At 34.6% G+C, this 19,606-nt stretch overlaps 1 protein-coding gene across 2 annotated transcripts in view; it reads left to right on the top strand.

The window, feature by feature from the left end:
* LOC149778837 (mitochondrial adenyl nucleotide antiporter SLC25A25-like) overlaps positions 1 to 19,606 on the top strand; it is a 75,344-nt gene that overhangs the window by 20,165 nt on the left and 35,573 nt on the right. For both annotated transcript variants that reach the window (XM_089939588.1, XM_089939589.1), the window contains 2 exons: positions 6,434 to 6,557; positions 8,551 to 8,638. In XM_089939588.1, coding sequence (XP_089795714.1) covers positions 6,434 to 6,557; positions 8,551 to 8,638 — 212 coding nt within the window. The remainder of the gene's footprint in view (positions 1 to 6,433; positions 6,558 to 8,550; positions 8,639 to 19,606) is intronic.

Here is a 19,606-nt window from a genome sequence, read left to right on the forward strand (position 1 = left end):
TATGGAGCTTTCATATTGATTGCCTGTTGATTTGTATGTTGGTGCCAACAGAACATTTATGTTAATTGCTTGCCTAGTTGAGCATGAGACTAAAAATTTTTTTAAATGTTTGGTTCTGGGTACATTGATGAAAATATGACAAGTCGATTGGTACAAGCATTGGCATGGGTGGGTGGTCAAGGTTTTAAATGAATTATCAACTGGAAAACGTGAGCATCATTTGCATGGGTGGGTGGTCCAGGTTTTAAATGAATTATCAACTGGAAAACGTGAGCATCATTTGCATGGGTGGGTGGTCCAGGTTTTAAATGAATTATCAACTGGAAAACGTGAGCATCATTTGCATGGGTGGGTGGTCCAGGTTTTAAATGAATTATCAACTGGAAAATGTGAGCATCATTTGCATGGGTGGGTGGTCCAGGTTTTAAATGAATTATCAACTGGAAAACGTGATCATCATTTGCATGGGTGGGTGGTCCAGGTTTTAAATGAATTATCAACTGGAAAACATGATCATCATTTGCATGGGTGGGTGGTCCAGGTTTTAAATGAATTATCAACTGGAAAACGTGAGCATCATTTGCAGCCAGAATGTAACTTTGATCTTAGTTACATGTATTAAGTTTTGTATTTTTATGATTTTTTCTTCCCTCCAATCCCCCACCACTTCCCAAAAAAAGTAGAGTCGGCAGGGAAAAATAGGGTTGGTTGAGTAACGAGAACCACACATACTTTTTTATATGGCTTGATGAAAAGTCTGTTAATTTTGTATAGGGTCTAGGCCAGACATTTTCCCCAGGCATGGAAAGTGTTGATTGCCTCTTGAGATAAACAATGTTTAGGCACAAGCAAATTGTTTTTTATTTTCCTTTTTTCAATACAGTAATTATAGTTAATAATTGGTAGGTTTAGGCATCTGAGTTGTAAAGGAGACTGTGTCGGTTGTTTGAAGAATGAGAATAAGACCCTTTATAGGCATGTTCCTGGTTTAGTTACGACCCTGCGTGACGAAGTTGATCGAGCCATATAGTAATTATGTTGGAAGTCAGTCCAACTGTAAATAGTTTGATTTCTGCAAACCAACTAAATGTGGAATTATAAATATTGTATTTTAACTAAGCATCCGTCTTTCAGCAGATCAGTTGCTGCAAGGTAATTTTACTGAGGATTATTGGATTTTAACCAAAGTTTGCATGCAGCTTTATATCGATGACACTGAAAGAATTTGATTTCTAGCCTTCTCATCTGTAATTGTCTATCCCCCTGACTTTCATTTCTAAAGAGTAACTTCCCAAAGATTGTCGAACATGTCAAATTTGGTATGCAGTTAATTATTTATGACTTTAAACAAGTTTGATTTCAAGTTTTGCACAATTTATTTACAGGAGTTATGCCCCGTGATTGCTCATTTTCCTGACTTTGGTTGCTGCAGCATTACTTTGATACTTGGATTTCAGATTTGGCATACGGCTTTATACTGATGTAACCTTGAAAAAGTTGAATATTCAATGCTCAACTTCATTATTCAGATGAATAAAGGTCCGTGATATCACATCCTTTGGTTTCCCAAGCATGATTTTACTAAGAAATGTTAGATTTGAAACATATTTATTATGTACGATTATATTTAGAGGAGTTACATCCCTTGATTACCCATTCTCCTAACTCTGGTTTTCCCAACGCATATTACTTGGTTTAAGGCCCTTACAATTTGTAGCAAAATAAACTTGTAGTGGGATTGAGTCTTGTCTAGCCATTGTTTGCTGTCAATCTTCACTGGATTATTTATCACTTGAACCCACGAACAACCCACAATTTTAATGAATGATATGATAAAATGTTAACACTCAAAAGGAATTGGAAGTAATGTGAGGACAGGAGCAACAATCTCGAGTAAAACAAGTTGATAAAAAAGTATTAGCTTGGCAGGTTCATATTTAATATGTAACAGCTGTTATTGGTTAGTTTTGCCTCAATAATGCAAAATTAGCCGATCAAATATTACAAGCTGAGTGGAGGTTTAATACTTTGGTCAAAAACGGCCTGTTCAAACTGGGATTTCAACTTACAACCCCTCATACGAGTTGGATGCTTCACCCTCTGGGCTATCCCATTCATTAAAATCAAGTAGTAACAAATACTGTGTTGAAATTTACTTAAGTAGATGGCATTTAATGTGCAAGTCAGCAATTCAGTAAAATATTGCATAGACATGTATACCTAGGATAACGATAATTCAGGGAAGTGATATGATTTGGATAAGCTTTACTAATTTCCTTATTTGGTATTCTTATAAGCCTGCCTATAGAAAGTTCAGGCTGACTGTTGAAGTCGGTGCAAAACTCGTGAAGTTAAAATTACTTAGATCAGCTTTAATAGGGGTTTCTTAACAGCCATGGTATTGCATGTCAGTGGTCAGGGTTCTCTCTAAGAGGTTAAAACAAGAAAATCCTGACCTGGATTTCATAGAACATTTCATGTAAAAGACTTGATCAAAACTTAATTACAAGATTCTTATATAAGTTGAAATTGTATTCAGCTAGAGATATATGTCGATGCATTTTATTGAGAGATTTTAGTTCTACTGGTCATAGACGAGAAGAGCTTATGGGATAGCATTTTGTCCATCCATTGTCTTTAGTTTGTTTTTTGCTACTGTACCTAAATTTCTTAGAGGTTTGTCATGAAAATTTAAAAACAAGCATTCATCCCATGGTCTAATTGGTTCTAATGAATGGGTGTCCAATATGGCTGCCACAGTGGGATCTAGAAAAACTTAATATTGCTACTCCAGAATGGATGGTCATATCAACACGGGATTTCAGTAGAAGACTTTTCATCGTCTCTTGTTTGTCCTTAATGGAAATAGAACTGTAATGAGGTCCAATATGGCCAACATGGCAGCCATATTGAGATCATGTTATTGCTACTCCTCCAGAACAGAAAGTTGTCATGGGGTTTTCATCAAAAGAAATGGATGTTGAGTTGGTTTTAAATGTATATTGTGCCAGTTTGATGTCTGACACAGCCACAGTAACCAGCTTGGAAATCCTAAAGTCACTACTTCTCCAGAGTGAATCTGCATTGGCTTTTTGCTAAAAGACTTCTTATAATATTTTGTTGAACCTAATTCAGATGGTACTGATCTGATGTCCAGTATTTGGGCGTTTTGAAAATATTGTTTTTGCTACTCCTTTTAAATGGAAAGTCATTTTGAGTTTTCATGAGATGGGTGCCTACTGGATTTGGTTGGTCATAAATCAAAATGAATAACCCTTAATATGACTATCATGGTTGCTATCTACCCCTTATCCTACTCAAGAAAGTTACTACAGTTCTCCACTATTTAGGGTCCATAACTGCTATGGTGAAACAATACACCTGTTTTGTATTGATATGAACCACAATATGCAGCCCATCGTACAATGCAGATTCTTAGCACAATTTTTTAAAAATTATTCCATAAGCATGTTAACTTGTTGATTCATTGGCGTACAAAGGTAAAATGCACCCGGGGCAATGATGAAGGCACCCCCTTCCCCCATTAGTATGCTTTTGCACTGATTACGTAAATCAGCATATAAAGAAATTCCAAACTTATTTCTAATGTACCATTTAAGTCCATTACAGATCATTCATTTAGCGATTGAGTCTCAAGTTTTGCATGAACTTTCATTGTTGGATCACGTTACTGTGCTTGTGGTGTGTTATGCAGTGAGTAAGCTACCTAGTTCTGATTGGTGGTTATTGTTTTACCCTGGACTTGTACGAGGAATAATCCAAGTGAACCAGACGTGAATCCATCAAGAAACTGCGGGTAAAGTGGTTATTGTATGATAAGTACTTCACTCATTTATCCCAGGAGGTTCTTTTAATTTTGCCTGAAATAGGTGTAGGAAATGCATTACTTCTGAATACATACAAGTACGTCTGCTTCCAGGAGGTTGTTTTTTTTTTTGCCAAATGCCTTGGTGTATTAAAGATTCTGTTTTTGATTGGCTATTTCATTTGCGCATGTGCAAACTTGTCCTACTGTTTTTGCAGAGGTTCACCTGTGCATGTCCAATTAGGACTGGTCTTTTTAGATCTTGGGACAAAAAGTCTAAAATCTAGACACGAACCCCCTTTGTGAAACACTGAGTTTTTGGCCTTAAAAATGGGTTTTTGGGTATCATTGTAGAACCACATCTGTCTCCTTTTCTGCTACACTACCCACTTTGGTATATCTTAAATAATGTTGGCAGCACAAGGCCCAGAAGTAGGGTTCATCATCATGGCATGCAGGGTTAAAAGGTTAAGTTATAGACAAGGAACAGATATGGAATATCTTTATGTTGATCAGTGTTATCACTGGCTGGACATTACAGAATAAAGTAATCAGCATGGAATTTACAAGGCGTTGTGCAGATTTCAAACCATATTAGTTACCTTGTGTTTATTTGTAGAAAGGGAGTGTCAGTTTTTCATTTTGAAATGAGTACATGTCCTGGTATTGCTGTCTGAGATAACTTCTCAATTTAAAGAATAAAAAGGCAAACAATAATCATTCACAACTGATTTAGATTAAAATAATTTATATATATTGTTTGTATTGAGTCTTCATTTCTTGTATCAGTATGGGAATCGATATTACAGAATATTGATATATTGTTCAATAGTTTCACCCCTAATAAATATGTTATGAACTAAATCATGGTATAGCAAGAATACTCAAAATTTAGTGTGGGTGTGTGTGTTTGAAAAAGAGCCATAAAAATATAGTAATAATTTTAGCTTATGTAATTATGTAAATTAAATATATTTTTTCCCTTGAAGTATTTCTGCAATTTTGGTCAATGTCTATCTTTAAGTTATACCCAGAATTATGTTGTAATGAAGAGTGCTTCAGTGAGGGCAAATGAATAGAAGTAAAAACTCTATCAGTCTTGAGCATTTGCGAAATCATTGCCTTACTTTTTTAATGCTTGCCAAAATTAAAGACCAGTTAATTAGACTTATCTTTATTTTTTCATGTATCTTAACCTGATAATTGCTTAAGGGACATTAATAATAATAAAAATAATAATAATAATACTTTATATTATGTAGTGACTGCTTTAGTTGGGGACAATCCTCCCATGAGACATTTTAAAAATATTCTTGTCGACATTATGCCAAGGAAATGAGAGATAAGTGCTTTTCTCAAGGACACTGGGGCAGCCGATGCAGGCTTACCTAGTTTCAAACTCTTGACCTTTCACTGGGTGTCCAGTGCTCTGCCAGCTGAGTTATTGTGGCTACAGTGCCCAAATAAGAAGAAATTATAGCAATATACATCGTACAAAAGATAATAGTTTAACATTTCTTTAGTTTTATAAATGCTACATTTTATTATAATTTATTAGTAACACTTACATACTCATAATCTGTTCAGTACTTTAGTATTTTCTGAAGGCTTTAATGGAAGTTTTTGCAGAACTGTCAGAGTAATGGAAGCTTTTCTTTAATTGTTTTGTTCTTGGTTTGAGTTGAAGAAAGTTTCCATGTGATGTTCGTCTCCACAAATTAAGTGTTGAATAAAGGCCTGAATAAGTCCTGTAGATACATGTACTCTGGTACAGCTCCATGTAGACCAATTAAATGTAGAATAAAGGCCTGAATAAGTCTTGTATATACATGTACTCTGGTGCGGCTCCATGTAGACCAATTAAATGTAGAATAAAGGCCTGAATAAGACCTGTAGATACATGTACTCTGGTGCAGCTCCATGTAGACCAATTAAATGTAGAATAAAGGCCTGAATAAGTCCTGTAGATACATGTACTCTGGTGCAGCTCCATGTAGATCAATTAAATGTAGAATAAAGGCCTGAATAAGTCTTGTATATACATGTACTCTGGTATGGCTCCATGTAGACCAATTAAATGTAGAATAAAGGCCTGAGTAAGTCCTGTAGATACATGTACTCTGGTGCAGCTCCATATAGACATTTATGTGTAAGAATTGCTTTGCAAAAATCAATCCATTTATATATTTCTAAGCTATTTTACTTCTGTACAAAATACTTTAATGAATAATCAATAGATACATTTTCTGAAGTTTATAAATCTGGTTAGGACAGGATTTGACTGTTTGCCCGTACATTCAAACAATGATACATTGCTGGAAGAACGAGGATATATGCTTTGTAGTGTAGAATGTGGGTTTTTGTAGCTAAATATTTCTTGATTTTACTTACTGAGTATGGAAGTTTTGACGACTGTTTTACAAATACGGTCAATACGGTCATCCCGTTGTAAATTATTACTTGCAGATGCAACTAGAAGCTTTTACGCCGTGGTCAGAGGTCTGGTAAAACTAAAGGTCTTTAATCAACTCACGGTCAGATTTTATTTGTATGATTCTTTGAAATGAAGAGAATGAAATAGAAGCTTATTACCCAATTTCTTTTCAGGAATTTATGAAACATGACAAGGATAGAGATGGAAAAATAGACTTTCAAGAATTTCTCCAGTATGTTCAAGAACATGAAGATAAACTTCGACTTTACTTCCGTAGAATTGATGTTAATCAAGATGGTATGTAAAATCCATTAATACAGTTATTCTTATGTTACCTTTAGGCCACACCCACCCACAATATGTGTGTATTTAATGTGATATTTTTTTAACCAATGGAGACAAAAGTGCTAGGGTCAGCAAACAGATGTGTTTGATAAATAATTTTTAATCGAAAAAAATCAAAGTTTTCGTTGTTTGTTGTCATTATTGGCACAGCAGCATCAATTATGACGATGGCACTACTATATATACTCACTTATAAAGTCAGCTTTGGTTACTAAAATGTATTTATTAAAGTTGAGTTCATCTTAAAAGCAGAAAGAAAAAAAATTAAAATCTGCCCACACTCCCTTAGCTTGTTAATGAAAGCTTGCATTGTTTTCTCAATTCACAATATTTGATACAGGTGCTAATTAGATAAATACAGTTTAATCCTTTAGCATGTAAAAGCAGCATGGCTTTGTTTTCCCCAGTGAATAATCCTCTTAAAGTGCCATGAATTTGATATTTGTTCAGTGCCATGTTGAGTTCCTCTGATCATACTGCACAGCTGAAACCAGCTCAGTTGTGGCAGTCCTTTGAAGCAATTTCAAACCCCGTTTGATCAGTGTCTCTTACAGACCCCTAGCTCAACCTCCACATAAATAATGAGCCAGGTTTTTGAATAAGTAGTTGGTGTTCTGTCAGTTACAGTGTAATTTGTCACTTCGATATCATGTATCGTGAATTGCTAAACTTAGGGACTGTCGCCAGTATAAGGAAAAGAAAACATAATGCATACGATGAGCATTTAAGTTAAGTGTTGCAGAGAAAAACAACAATAGAGCTGCAGAATGTGAATTTGGTGAAGCAGGTGCATGACTGGTGCAAGAAAAAGTCCATTCTAGTTGATCGTATCAGACATTTAAAGTCAATTTGAATAATGGAAAGCCATTTTGTAAATTGTGAGTTTGGTTTGAACAAGTGGGTTCAAGAGCAATGTGCTTTGGGCGCATTTGATGCAGTCTTTGAAACAAAAGTTGCAGCGACATCAAACATACCAAGCTGTGATGCCTGGCAGGACCATGTTGGTACTTTAACATTGGATGTTTACCTAATTAAGCTACATGTGAATTGTAGATGGCCTCAAAGAGTTTACAAAGGCAGGAAATGCGAAGCATCCAGGGATTGAGTTAGTATCACAGTGGGTGTGGCATAATATGTGGGAGGAAATTCCAATTATGATGGTGGTCAAATTATTTAAGATACATATTTTATTATTCAACAAGTTTTATAACTTTTATGTCTGATCAATACATGTTTGAAGTCAGTATAAAGTAAATTTGTTTATTTTCATAGGTATGAATTTTCGTTGTATTGCAACAGTATGGCACTTTTGATGGTGTTTAATAAATTTGTGGATTAGGGAAGATATCCTGTTGTCCCCTTAAAGACAATTCTTTGTTTGTCTTTAAATTGATGGCTTGTAAAAACTTTGAACACAAAATTTGGTAGCTGACAAAAAATAATTATTTAAGAGTGTAATATAATATAAAAGATTTTTTAGTTACTTATTTGGGAGGTCAGTTACTATTGCCAAGCTATTTTGTCAGCATTACATTATGTTGTAATATAAGATATATTTTGTACATTGTCATTTTATGGTTCAACAATGGAGCTTATGTGCACAGAAATTAGTCATAAAAGCAAATGTACGTTGTTGTTGCTTTCTGTTTGACACTGTTTTTCTGCTCATAATAGGCTATACATGGTTGTCAGTATATTTGGTACCGTAAGAACCCACTAAGAACCACCAATACACTGGAAGCTACTGGTCTTAATATGCAGTGAATCTTAATAGAATAATTATTGATGGCACAGGGAGGAAATTAAGATTTCAGAACCCCTCATCACATAATAAGATAAATGTTTAAAAATATTCAACTTTTACGCTGTTTTAATTTTCCAAATAGCCATTGGTTGTGACAGCATTGAAATATTATGAATGGTGGTGTTTCTTCTTTCTATGAAGGTATCATTGATGCAGCCGAAATTCAGGAGTCGTTCAGGAAACTAGGTGCTAACCTTGACAGGACGGAGGCAGAAAGATTACTGAAAAGGTAAAAACTCCATTGTTTAGCAGATTATTATTTTTAAATATTTTTGACAGGGAAAGACAGAGAATGACAAAGAGGGAGAGTAGAAAACTATTGATAAAGTGAACAACTGAGTAAACATTTTTGATATCAGAGCTAAACTTTTATAAAAGAGTTTTGGGGATTATTGGATTGATCTGTGTATCGATTTGTATGTAAATATGTCCCCTAGACTGCTGGTGGGAAATGGAAATGTAGATTATTTGTCCATCTGTAACACTACAAAATTTTTTTATTCTCATCCCAGAGCAGAAAGGGCAGATATACTTCATTTCGGTTGTAATATCATATTAGGATATTTCTGACGTTCCTACTGCTTTCAGCAGTATCATCTTTTTCTTCTTTTTTTTTTTGATCCTGTCTATCCATCTGTACTGAGTAGCTCCAAAACTCAAAGTTTTTCACCATTATTGGTTGCTGCAAAATAAGCTTATTTCAACACATCATACTGTCACCAAAAAAATCTAGGTCGTTGAGACCCATTGGTTAGTAATTTTCAGTTGGCTATGCTCTACTAGTGCCACTATCGTGCACTACACCTATGTACAAGACTGTTAAAAATGGGTACCATTCACACACAATAAAGGATTCAGGTCCAGGTGGATGGGTCCTGGGTCTGAAATAGTCTTCCAGATAAGGCTGCATCCATGAGAAGCATAGGAATTCGCAAGCGTGAGCTACTGAAGTTGTCATAGTTTTATAATTTATTTTATTCAGTCATCTTTTAAAGAGTTAAAGTGTTACAATTCCTATGAGTGATACAGCCAAGTACATAAATACTGAAAATAACCATGCAGATATTTCCCTCATCTTCATTAACTAAGGGTTGTTGATCCACTTTGAGACATATTAACTCTTGGCATATTTTTAGCTAGCGGAAATAGTTATCTACTGTTCCACTATCTGATTGAATGTAGCCATATGAAAGTGATCCAGTCCAATCTCTTTCTGCATTTAAATTTGTAGATTGTTAAGAATAATCTTGCAAACTATACACAATGACACATGTCAAACAAAATTTCTCAATTTTAAGCATTTTGAGCAACTTTGAGTTTCAAGTCAGTGCCTGTGGACATCATGGAAATTGCCATATTGAATATAAACAAGGTCATGTAATGAACTTTCTCATTGGTTAATTAATTTTGCGCTTGCTATGTGTAGAAACTCTTCCATCCAGAAGAGAGCTCACATATAAGTGGCAGTTTCAGCAAGCTAAATATGCCGAAGGTTGATGTGGAAGGAAATTGATCAACGACCTTTGGCTAGTGAAGATGAAATTCACTAGAGATGAAGTTTTGATGTTTCCACTGACACTTACAAGTTTTCGTAATTTTAGGGATTCAGACGCTCAGTAAGTTTCTGATATTAAATATAGTGTGTGTGTTCTTGCCATGTTAATTTGAAAGGTGATTGCATGCAGTTTGCTGTTGGATAGATAACTTCCATTTAAATGTTGCAGTATAGTTTGGTAAATCAGTCATTGCATGTTAAATACATGTAGGTCAAAGGTTGATTGGTTTTTATGTTGATTTTCAAAAGTGGTAGCATGCAGTTATGTTGTATTCTCTGACGTTTCATGTCTTTTTTTGCCAGAACTTTTGTCCAACTGATTATTTATTCACCATTGTGGATGCAGTTTTGCCACCCATTCAGATGGTTACTTGAATACCAAGTTTTTTATGCTGATCTACCATATCCAAAATATAAATATAATATGATGCCCTTTATTTTAAATGACTTGTATTTGAAGGAAACTGTTTGTTAATTTAAAAGTGAATATAATCCATGAAAAAAGAAAGCCACTGGAAGAAAAAAAAATTGTGAATTTTATATGTTGAGTGCATTGTAAAATATGCTTATATGGTTTATAACAGTACCGACAAAAAATGTGCAAAACTCATCTTTAAAGAGAATTATTGATCGCAAGTAAACAAATTGACTACAAATAAACAAGAATCATCTTACATTGTATAGCATCAGACTCGTAATCCAAGGTTGGATACCTGCATAGACCAGCACGGGTCGGCTGCTTCTGTGTATCCTTGGTAAAGGCATTTAGCTCCCATTTCCTTGTCAGAATATAGCCATTGATATGTTAAAACGTGTTTTTAAAACAAAAAACAAAGACAAAGCAGGTTGATCTTTTGAAATTTTTTGTATCTCTTTGTTAATATTTAAGGACCATATTTTCATCCAATTGACTCTGAATATGATTTTTCCATTCATTTTTTAAAAAACAGCATATCCATGAGTGACACTGTTATGTACTTCATTATACAAGAAATAGTATTACAATCTTGGATAAAATGGTTCCCCCTTTTATATTTTGACTTGAAAGTGTAAATACCTGACAAATTAAAATGTGATGTCAGTATAATAAAAACAAACGACAGTAATGTTTGGTGCTGTGCTTACATTGCAGCTAGTGAGCATATTTGCATAATGATGCCACCACAAGTAAATTGATGGTTTAATCTTGCACTGAATAAGTACATCCCTTGGATTCTTATCATAGGCACCAATGTACTAAACGGAAATAATATCTCCAAATAGAGTAAAGAAGTTTTAGAAATAATGCTTGGAAGATTACGGTATTACCATAAAAACTGAGTTGTAGTTTGCTTTGGTGTAAGAGAACTTGAACCCCAATTACACATTTAAGTACTGGCATAGCTGCCAGACAAAATTCCCTCTTAACCCAAGCCAGTTACAAGGTTTTAACAGTTAACTGACCAGGATTTGCTGTCAGGAAACAAAAGATATCAGTCAATTATAAACAAAGGAGACCCCTAAACTACCAGCTTAACATTGAGTGGAAAATTAGGATTTTTTAGTTCAGACAAAACAAAACTACTGATGATCTTAGATGATGATGATTTTAGTCAATCTTCAGAATTATAGCCTTTATTGTGATCATTCTTTCATGAACATGTAACAGTTATATGAACATATTCTGGTTATGTGTCTCATAGAATTAAACATACATACCTTTTCATAAAGATTACCTCAGATTTGTAGGATAGCTTACATCACTGAAAAAGAGTAACCCTTGAGCGTGTTGATCAGCGTAAATGAAATGGCTGTGTACGTCTAGCTGAAATGTGATCTGGAAGAATGCGATTTGGTAGAAACAATGATTATGCATTTAATATATTTTGAATAAAAAAGGCTATAGGTGATGCTAAGTACCATTTGCATCATGTAGATTCTGTACTTTAGAGTCTGTTCTCCCAGGTTAACTCGGAAGAATTACAGTCTTTATTTACTTTTACTTAATTTCATGTTGGAGAAATCAGAATATATGCATGTGCAAAATAATAACAAAAACAATTATAGTAGTTTATAAGTTTCTTAATGTAGTTATTGAAATAGTTGGTCACTGTTGTGTGACCTATGGCGGTCTTGCCAATTTTGTTATGACATTTGTTTTGTCTAGAGGTGATGGAATGCTGAAAATGTTGTTGTTTTTATTTTCCCATGCATATGAGTCTTGAGACACAGAAAAAATAATTAAAAAGATTTACATCCATTAATGTAAAAGTTTAAACCATATCCTGTTGATAAGTCGTGCACCCCCCCCCCCTTCCTCCTCCGGGTTTTTATTATTTCCTAAATTATTCAGCTTATTCTCAGGTATATACAGTATGATAAGCTGACAGAAGATTTGATAAAGTAATGGATAAATAAAGCAAAAGCTGAAGTAAATATGGGCACTTTGGATCAGAATTTGTTTTCTGTATGAAGTGAATATATTTGTTTTGATGTAATGACATGATAAGTTATAGTCACTAAAAACTACAAAAAATGTCAGAATTATCTTCCCTTGGCATAGTTTGGAGAGAGAGAGAGAGAGAGAGAGAGATTGGAAAATTTACAGTTGGATTATTTTCTCCCAAAAACTGCAGTACACCCTGCACTTATTTTAGAGTGCCCAGATAACTCACGAACCCACCTATAATTCAGAGGCACTTGAGGGTTCTATTTTTTAAATTTTGAACAGGCAAGCAACAGGCTCCAATTTTCAGGGTTAAAGCAATTGGTCTTCAAATTTTGCAGTGATACTCAAAATAAAATAACTTGCAATTTCTGTTTAAAAGTACTTATTTCTGATTTATTTATTTGTTCTTCTTTTGGGATTCCTTCTTTTTGCTCTAGATGAAGTGTTTTTGGACAAATGATCATTGTGACATGCTTGCAACAAAGAGCGGTGACCTTCAATAAGCAGTCTATGCTTGTAATTCAGGCTGTGAGGCTCTTTGTTCCTTAAACTTTGTTTACAATGGAAGCATGTGGCTTGATACTGAGAGGGAGGTAACTCCAGCTGTATTAATCCATAAGTACTGCATGTCAATTTGATTTTCATTTTAAAATGGTCATCCTTTATTAGCTTTATTTGCCTTTAGATAAATCATCCAGTAATGTTCAAGTCCATTATGCAAATGTAACAAACAAATTTTATGTCCATTATACAACTGTAACATTCAGTAATGTTAAAGTCCATTATGCAAATGTAACAAACAGATTTTATGTCCATTACACAAATGTAACATTCAGTGATGTTATGTCATTTATACAAATATAACATACAGTGATATTCAAATCCATTATACAAATAGTTGTGTAGGATAAGGGAGATTATCCTTACAAGCCAATTCAAGGCATTGAAGATTATTTTCTTTTGCTATCTCACTTATGTTGTGGTTGATGTTTATGTATGTAAATTATCAAGGGTGTGTGTTGATAAAAGAAACTGAAAATAAAGAGTCACTGACCTTTCAAAGAAATGCTACAGAGAAAAATGTAATTGACTGCCATGCGTGGGCTGCAGTTATATCCCATAATGTAACATAATATTTTATGCTGTGCAGCAGAGACATGCAGACCTTTGCAGAGAGTTTCATTTAATTCTTTTGCATAGACCAGAGAATCATATAGAATGCCTAGTATCTGTTGCCCTTCCGCTAGCACGTGCTTGTTATCACTGCTCCTCTAAAACCACTTGGAGGAATGCCATGAAACATTACACACACATTCATCACAAGGTCATAGTTTGTTTTAAATGTTTATCGTGCTGCTCACATTTCAGTATGGCCATCCACTCATTATTCCTGCAGAGTGGATGATCATATCACCATGAAGTTTTCATGAAACTTCTTTTTTTTTATCATTGGTTGGTCTACAGTGAAAATGGTACTAGTTTGACATATTATTATTGCAACTGCTGGATGGAAGGTCATTTCAGCATTGGTTTTTCACTAAATATTCGTATGTCTAGTTGGTCCTAATTTAAGATGGTGCCGCTTTGACATCCAATATGGTAGCTATGGCGGACATAGTAAAAATCTTACTAGTTCTGCATGGTTCTTTCTAGGCAGAACCATTGTTAAAATTAGCCTTAGTTTTCATCTTTTTTTGTGTGCAAGAAAGTTCCTTCAATGGTACCCATAGGGTCATTGTAAACCAGAAGAAAATACAGTTGAATGATCATTATATTTGATTTTACTGATTTTGATTAGCTTGGGAACTAATTGAGAGCATGTGGTCATTGATTGTTGGTAGAAAATGCAAAATAATAAAAGATGATATTCTCGGCAAAAGCACTGCAGCATCTTCAGAGTAGCATAACAGGAGGAAAAATATCCTAAATAAATTCTGCAGGAGAATGGTTACTTGAACTTGAAATAAAATTGCAGTAGGTAAGGCAGATAACAGAGCTTGATAATGATGATAGGTATTTGGGTCATGACTTTATTACTTGCTGCAATCATAATTCACTTTTCCAGCATTACATCCTGTCTTTTCATTTATTTTCATGGGTATAATTTATCATGGATTTGAAGAAAAAATTGTAGGTAATTTGATTTACATATTTATAGGTATTTTTTTTACTTCATGGATTAACCCGTACATTTACTCCTGCTGTGTTTTCACTGCAAGATTTCTTACACTATATATTTACATTTAAATATCTTTCAGCCTATATGGACAACATGGAAGCCGTCTTGAAAGTCATATAATCACTACTTTTTACTAATGGAAACTAACATGGACATGCAGTTTTCACGAGAGGGTTCTTGCGTCTATAGTCTGATTCTACATCCCCGTATGCTTGTACCCCCCTACCGATTTCAAAAACGAGAACGTTTAATGTGATAAAAAGTGCACAGAACTAAGTCAGTTGAATCATTGATTTATAATTTCTAACCTGACTGTGACAAGAATGGCACTAATGCGGGCATCCCCTGCACCATTGCATGCTTAATGGACTTACCATACTAACACGGTGCCATATTGTGTACACTATAGGCTAGTTTATTTGCATCAGACAACATAATGACGTAGTTCATCCTGTTGGTAACTGCTGAATAATTGCATAAATTACATAACGTTGAGAATTTGGAATTATATCCCTCTCCATATATGAACATAGAAATTAAACTGCTTGTTAAATCCACATGAAAAGCAAATTTGTAGTTGTCATTATTTTCCTTTGCTTGACTTGACATTGTAAATATTGGAAGCAGACAACTTATGTATGTACATCTGTAGTTGTGATACACCCCTTTGCTGAAAATGGACTAGTCCATAAACTGGAAATGGATCTGAGCATGTCTGTCTATTACGCTGAAAACTTCCATTAAGCATGAAACATGCATATGATGACGGTGTTAGGGCCACTCTACTCAGAGTCAGGTTAGAAACTATAAATCAATGAATGAATTGACTAAGTTCCTTGCACTTTTTATCACATTAAAGGTTTCCATTATTTAAATCGGTAGGGGGGTACAAACAAACGGGTTTGTATTATCAGACTATAGTTTATATCAACATGGTTTGTTCAAAGGAAGATTTCTAATGATGCCTAGTCAATGAAAATGATGCTTATCTAACAACCAATATGGCCACCATGGCAGCCATCTTGAATATCTTGTTATCACTATTCATAAATGGAAAGAAATATTGACAGTTGGTTTTGACCAGGCTGCTTATGATGTGTTGGTACTGAATTAAAAATGGTGACAATGTGACCTTTAGTATGTCTCCCATGATGATCATTTTTAAAAAATCTTGTTAATGTTTGTACTCCTTGGTGAATGGCTATGTTGATATTGGATTCTCACCACAAGGCTTTTTAAGGTGTCTGGTTGGTCCTAATTAAAAGCTTCTAGTTTGCCCTGAATGATGTTGATTTGATGTCCAGAATGGCCACCATGATGGCTTTTTGAAAATCTTGTTATTGCTATACCTCCATATCAACATGGGTGGTCATGTCAACTTGAAGTTTTCACCAAGCAGCAGCATACTAAAATCTGGGTTATGTTTACCAATATAGCCAGAAATTTAACTTCTGGTGACACACTGTGTGTTTGTGTTTGCATATACTTTAAAAAATATCTTTCTTTAAATTGCGACCGCTTAGGTGGCCTAGTGGTTAGAGCCTCAGATGCGGGAGGTCATGAGTTTGATCCCCGGCCAAGTCATACCAAAGACTTACAAAAATGGTACTTACAGCTGCCTCGCTTGGCACTCAGCATTAAGAGGTTAGTGTTAGGACTGGTCCGCCTGGTGTCAGGATAATGTCAGGATAATGTGATTGGATGGGACATCATGCTACATGTCTGCGGCATGATGCCCCAGTGCTAGACATCACTGTAAAATGTCACACTGCAGACATCGTAGCGATATGACTGAAAAACTGTTAAAGCTACATTAAAAATCTAAATCACACACACACACACACACACTTTATATTGCATACCAGATATCTTGCAAAGTATGGAAATAATGGACTTGCTGTCTCTTTCTTTTTTGGATCAGTAGAGCATCAGTCCTTTCATGAGACTCTTCTTGTTGGATTGTCATACTACTTGGTAAACTTCCTAAACATTATGGTCATGATCTGAAGATAGAGTTATTGCCCCTTTTTAGCATAATGACATGCATGACAACTTTTTTTAGTGCAATTAATCCTACAGATTTAATGGATTCGTAACTATTATGGTCATCACCTTCAGACAAAGTACTTTGTTCTGACACTTTTCAGTTATTGCCCATTTTGTTTTATAGCTAAATGCCTTGTTAGACACAATCTTGATGATGCAAAATTTCCTGCAGATTTTTATTTTAGCTCTGTTTGTTATAGACCAGAAGAGCTTGAGGGATGGTCTTTGGTCCATTATCTGTTGTTTGTCCATCCATCCATTAGCATAAGTTTGTTCTTGCTACTCGTAAACTGTTTGAAGGATTGCCATGAATTTACAAATACATACATCCCATGGTTTAGTTATAAATAAAAATGGTGTTGATTTAATGTCCAATATGGACATCTTGAAAATCTTGTTGCATTTCCTGATGAATGGAAAGTCATACTGACCTGGGGATTTCGCCATCTTGAAAATCTTGTTATCACTACTTTTCCTAGAGGGCTGATCATATCGACTTCTTTCACCAAAATACTTCTTCATATGTCTAGTTTGTAGGTAATGGAAATGGTATAAATCTGATATACAATATGGCCACCACGGCACACATCTTGAAAATATTATCATTACCCCTTCAAAATGGAAAGTCGTATCAGCATGCAGTTTCCGCCAGAAAATTTATTGTGGTGTCTTGTTGTTCTTAAATGAACATGTCAGTCTGACAGTCAATACGTCCACCACAGCAGCTAATTGATAAATCTTGTTATCAGTGTAGAATATCAGGAATGGTTTAGACATTCTCCAGTTAAAAGGAAGAAATGGTCTTTTCTTGAATTCCTGTACATTCTTTTCAGCCAGTAGAGCAGTCTCCCTTGAGGTGACTCTTGTTTATCGGTTGCTATGAAACTTGTTACCTCCTAATCTATGATCATCATCTAAAACGACAAATCAACATGCCCTCATAATTTTGTTCGAGTTTTTGCCCTTAACTTACCTCTGGATGCATTATATTACAGAATTTTGAGAATGTTTTTAGTGGATTGCTGTGGGACTTAGTAGATATTATAGCCATGATCAGAAGATATGGATGTTGACAAATCATTGTACTCAACCTAGACATCGTTCTCCATCATAGGGTGAGGGGGTGATGCACGAGGGGCAGGGTTATATTTATACTTGTAAATCATTCAGCCAATTATATTTAGAATATTATTTATTAGCGATACATTTTTTGCAAAAAATAATTTTAAAATTTTTATACAGTTTTGAGGATCAAAAGATGTGTGTAGTTACCAGGTAGAATAGTGTCCCTTTTCTGTAGTGGTGTTCTAATCAGTTGTATATTTTCATCTACTGTTTTACCTATTTATGTAGTGATAAACAGGATACTATAGGAAGAACATTCAATTTTGGTAAGAAAGAGTATTAATTGAAAATACCAATTTATAACTTATAGAAGTTCTTGGAAACTGCTTAAAAAGTCCATAAAAAAACCCAACTCTCGGCTGTATGAGTTGTATGAACCATATTTCAGTCACTAGATGAATAAATTGCTATTTTTTCTTGAATATTAAAATATTTTCTCCCCCTCCATACAGAAACAAACAAATCGTAACCTGTAATGTTCTTTGTGCTCAAATTTAGTTCATTCTGCCATATAGAAGACGGCAATTGTTTTGTTAAAATCATTCATTTGGCCCATTATGAATAAGGTCAATTAAGCCAATTACTAATAATTTGATTTTTTGATTGTTTTTTGCTCAAAAGCTCAGATCCAGTAATATTTCATGTGCTCTAGTGTTACAACATTTGTCATAGTCACAAGTATTTCATTTAAAAACATTTTTATTATTGCTCTTCATTTTTTGTTTTATTTCATATTTAATTTTGTTCATTCTCATTGCATACTTTTACCCACTCTTTCAAGAGTCTAAATACCACCCTGTATATTATTTTGCTGTATTACCTTCACTGGTTTGCATGACATTAGATGTAGATCCAGTCCAATCACCTTAACTTTCAATATAATATTCAAATTTCTTGTATACTTCTTAACATTTTTTTCATCTTATTTTGAGTAGCATTAGTTGTCGTACATTAACTATTTGTCACAGTTTCTTGACTATTTGTGGGTGTACCAGCTCCTAAGAGCAGTTAAACACGTCTGACTTAGAATTTTATTTATGTGTCTGCTCCTATCAGGTAACCGTCACCCCAGTAAATTCCTTCAAGGTGTTTCTATCTCTATTCTGTCATATGTCAGTTGTTTAACTGGCGTGGCTGGATTTGGGTAGGGGGAGTTAAAACATCGAGGCAGCTTCTGCTTTGTTTACTGGTATACCTTGTATATTGAGCAAATCATGAGATATCCTTTGCTTCTTTAAAAGGACTTGCATAATCAGATAGAAAATAAAGATAAATAAGGATGAAAATTAAAAGAACATGGAATTACATTAGGCCAGAAGAAAAATATGTGTGTGTCTTTGTGGCTGACTGTCTGTGTTTTTCATTGCTGACTCTAGCACTTCTTTCCCCTTAAGAGTTAAACAAAAAATTCTCAAAATTGATTTGTGCATCTAATTGAGCTGGTTTTGCCCAATACTTGAAGTTCTTAGTACATTATAAATACTAGTAATTAAAATAAATATTTTTAGAGAAAAAAAAACTACCTACATACCTACCCTAATTTTAAAACCAGTGCACTAGGAATCATAGCATGTTTTTGTTCTTGGCCCAAGAGGGAATTCAGAAAGTGATCTGATAATGTTTACATAAAGTGAGACATTTCTATTCTTACTCTCTCTGCCAGCTAATCTTGATGCAGTTTGTACCCAATTTGTATCTCTCAGTAATGGTCAATCAAAATTGTATGGCATAAACTTCAGCTCTACTCTAAATTCTGACATCAGATTGGTCAGTCCTTGGACATTAGCCAAACTGAAATTTGATGGGTCAGCCTTTGGACATTATTTAAACTGACAGCTGATTGTTCCTTGGACATATGCTAAAC

Source organism: Sinohyriopsis cumingii, chromosome 17, assembly GCF_028554795.1.
Source record: "Sinohyriopsis cumingii isolate HCF-2022 chromosome 17, ASM2855479v2, whole genome shotgun sequence".
Classification (NCBI taxonomy): domain Eukaryota; kingdom Metazoa; phylum Mollusca; class Bivalvia; order Unionida; family Unionidae; genus Sinohyriopsis; species Sinohyriopsis cumingii.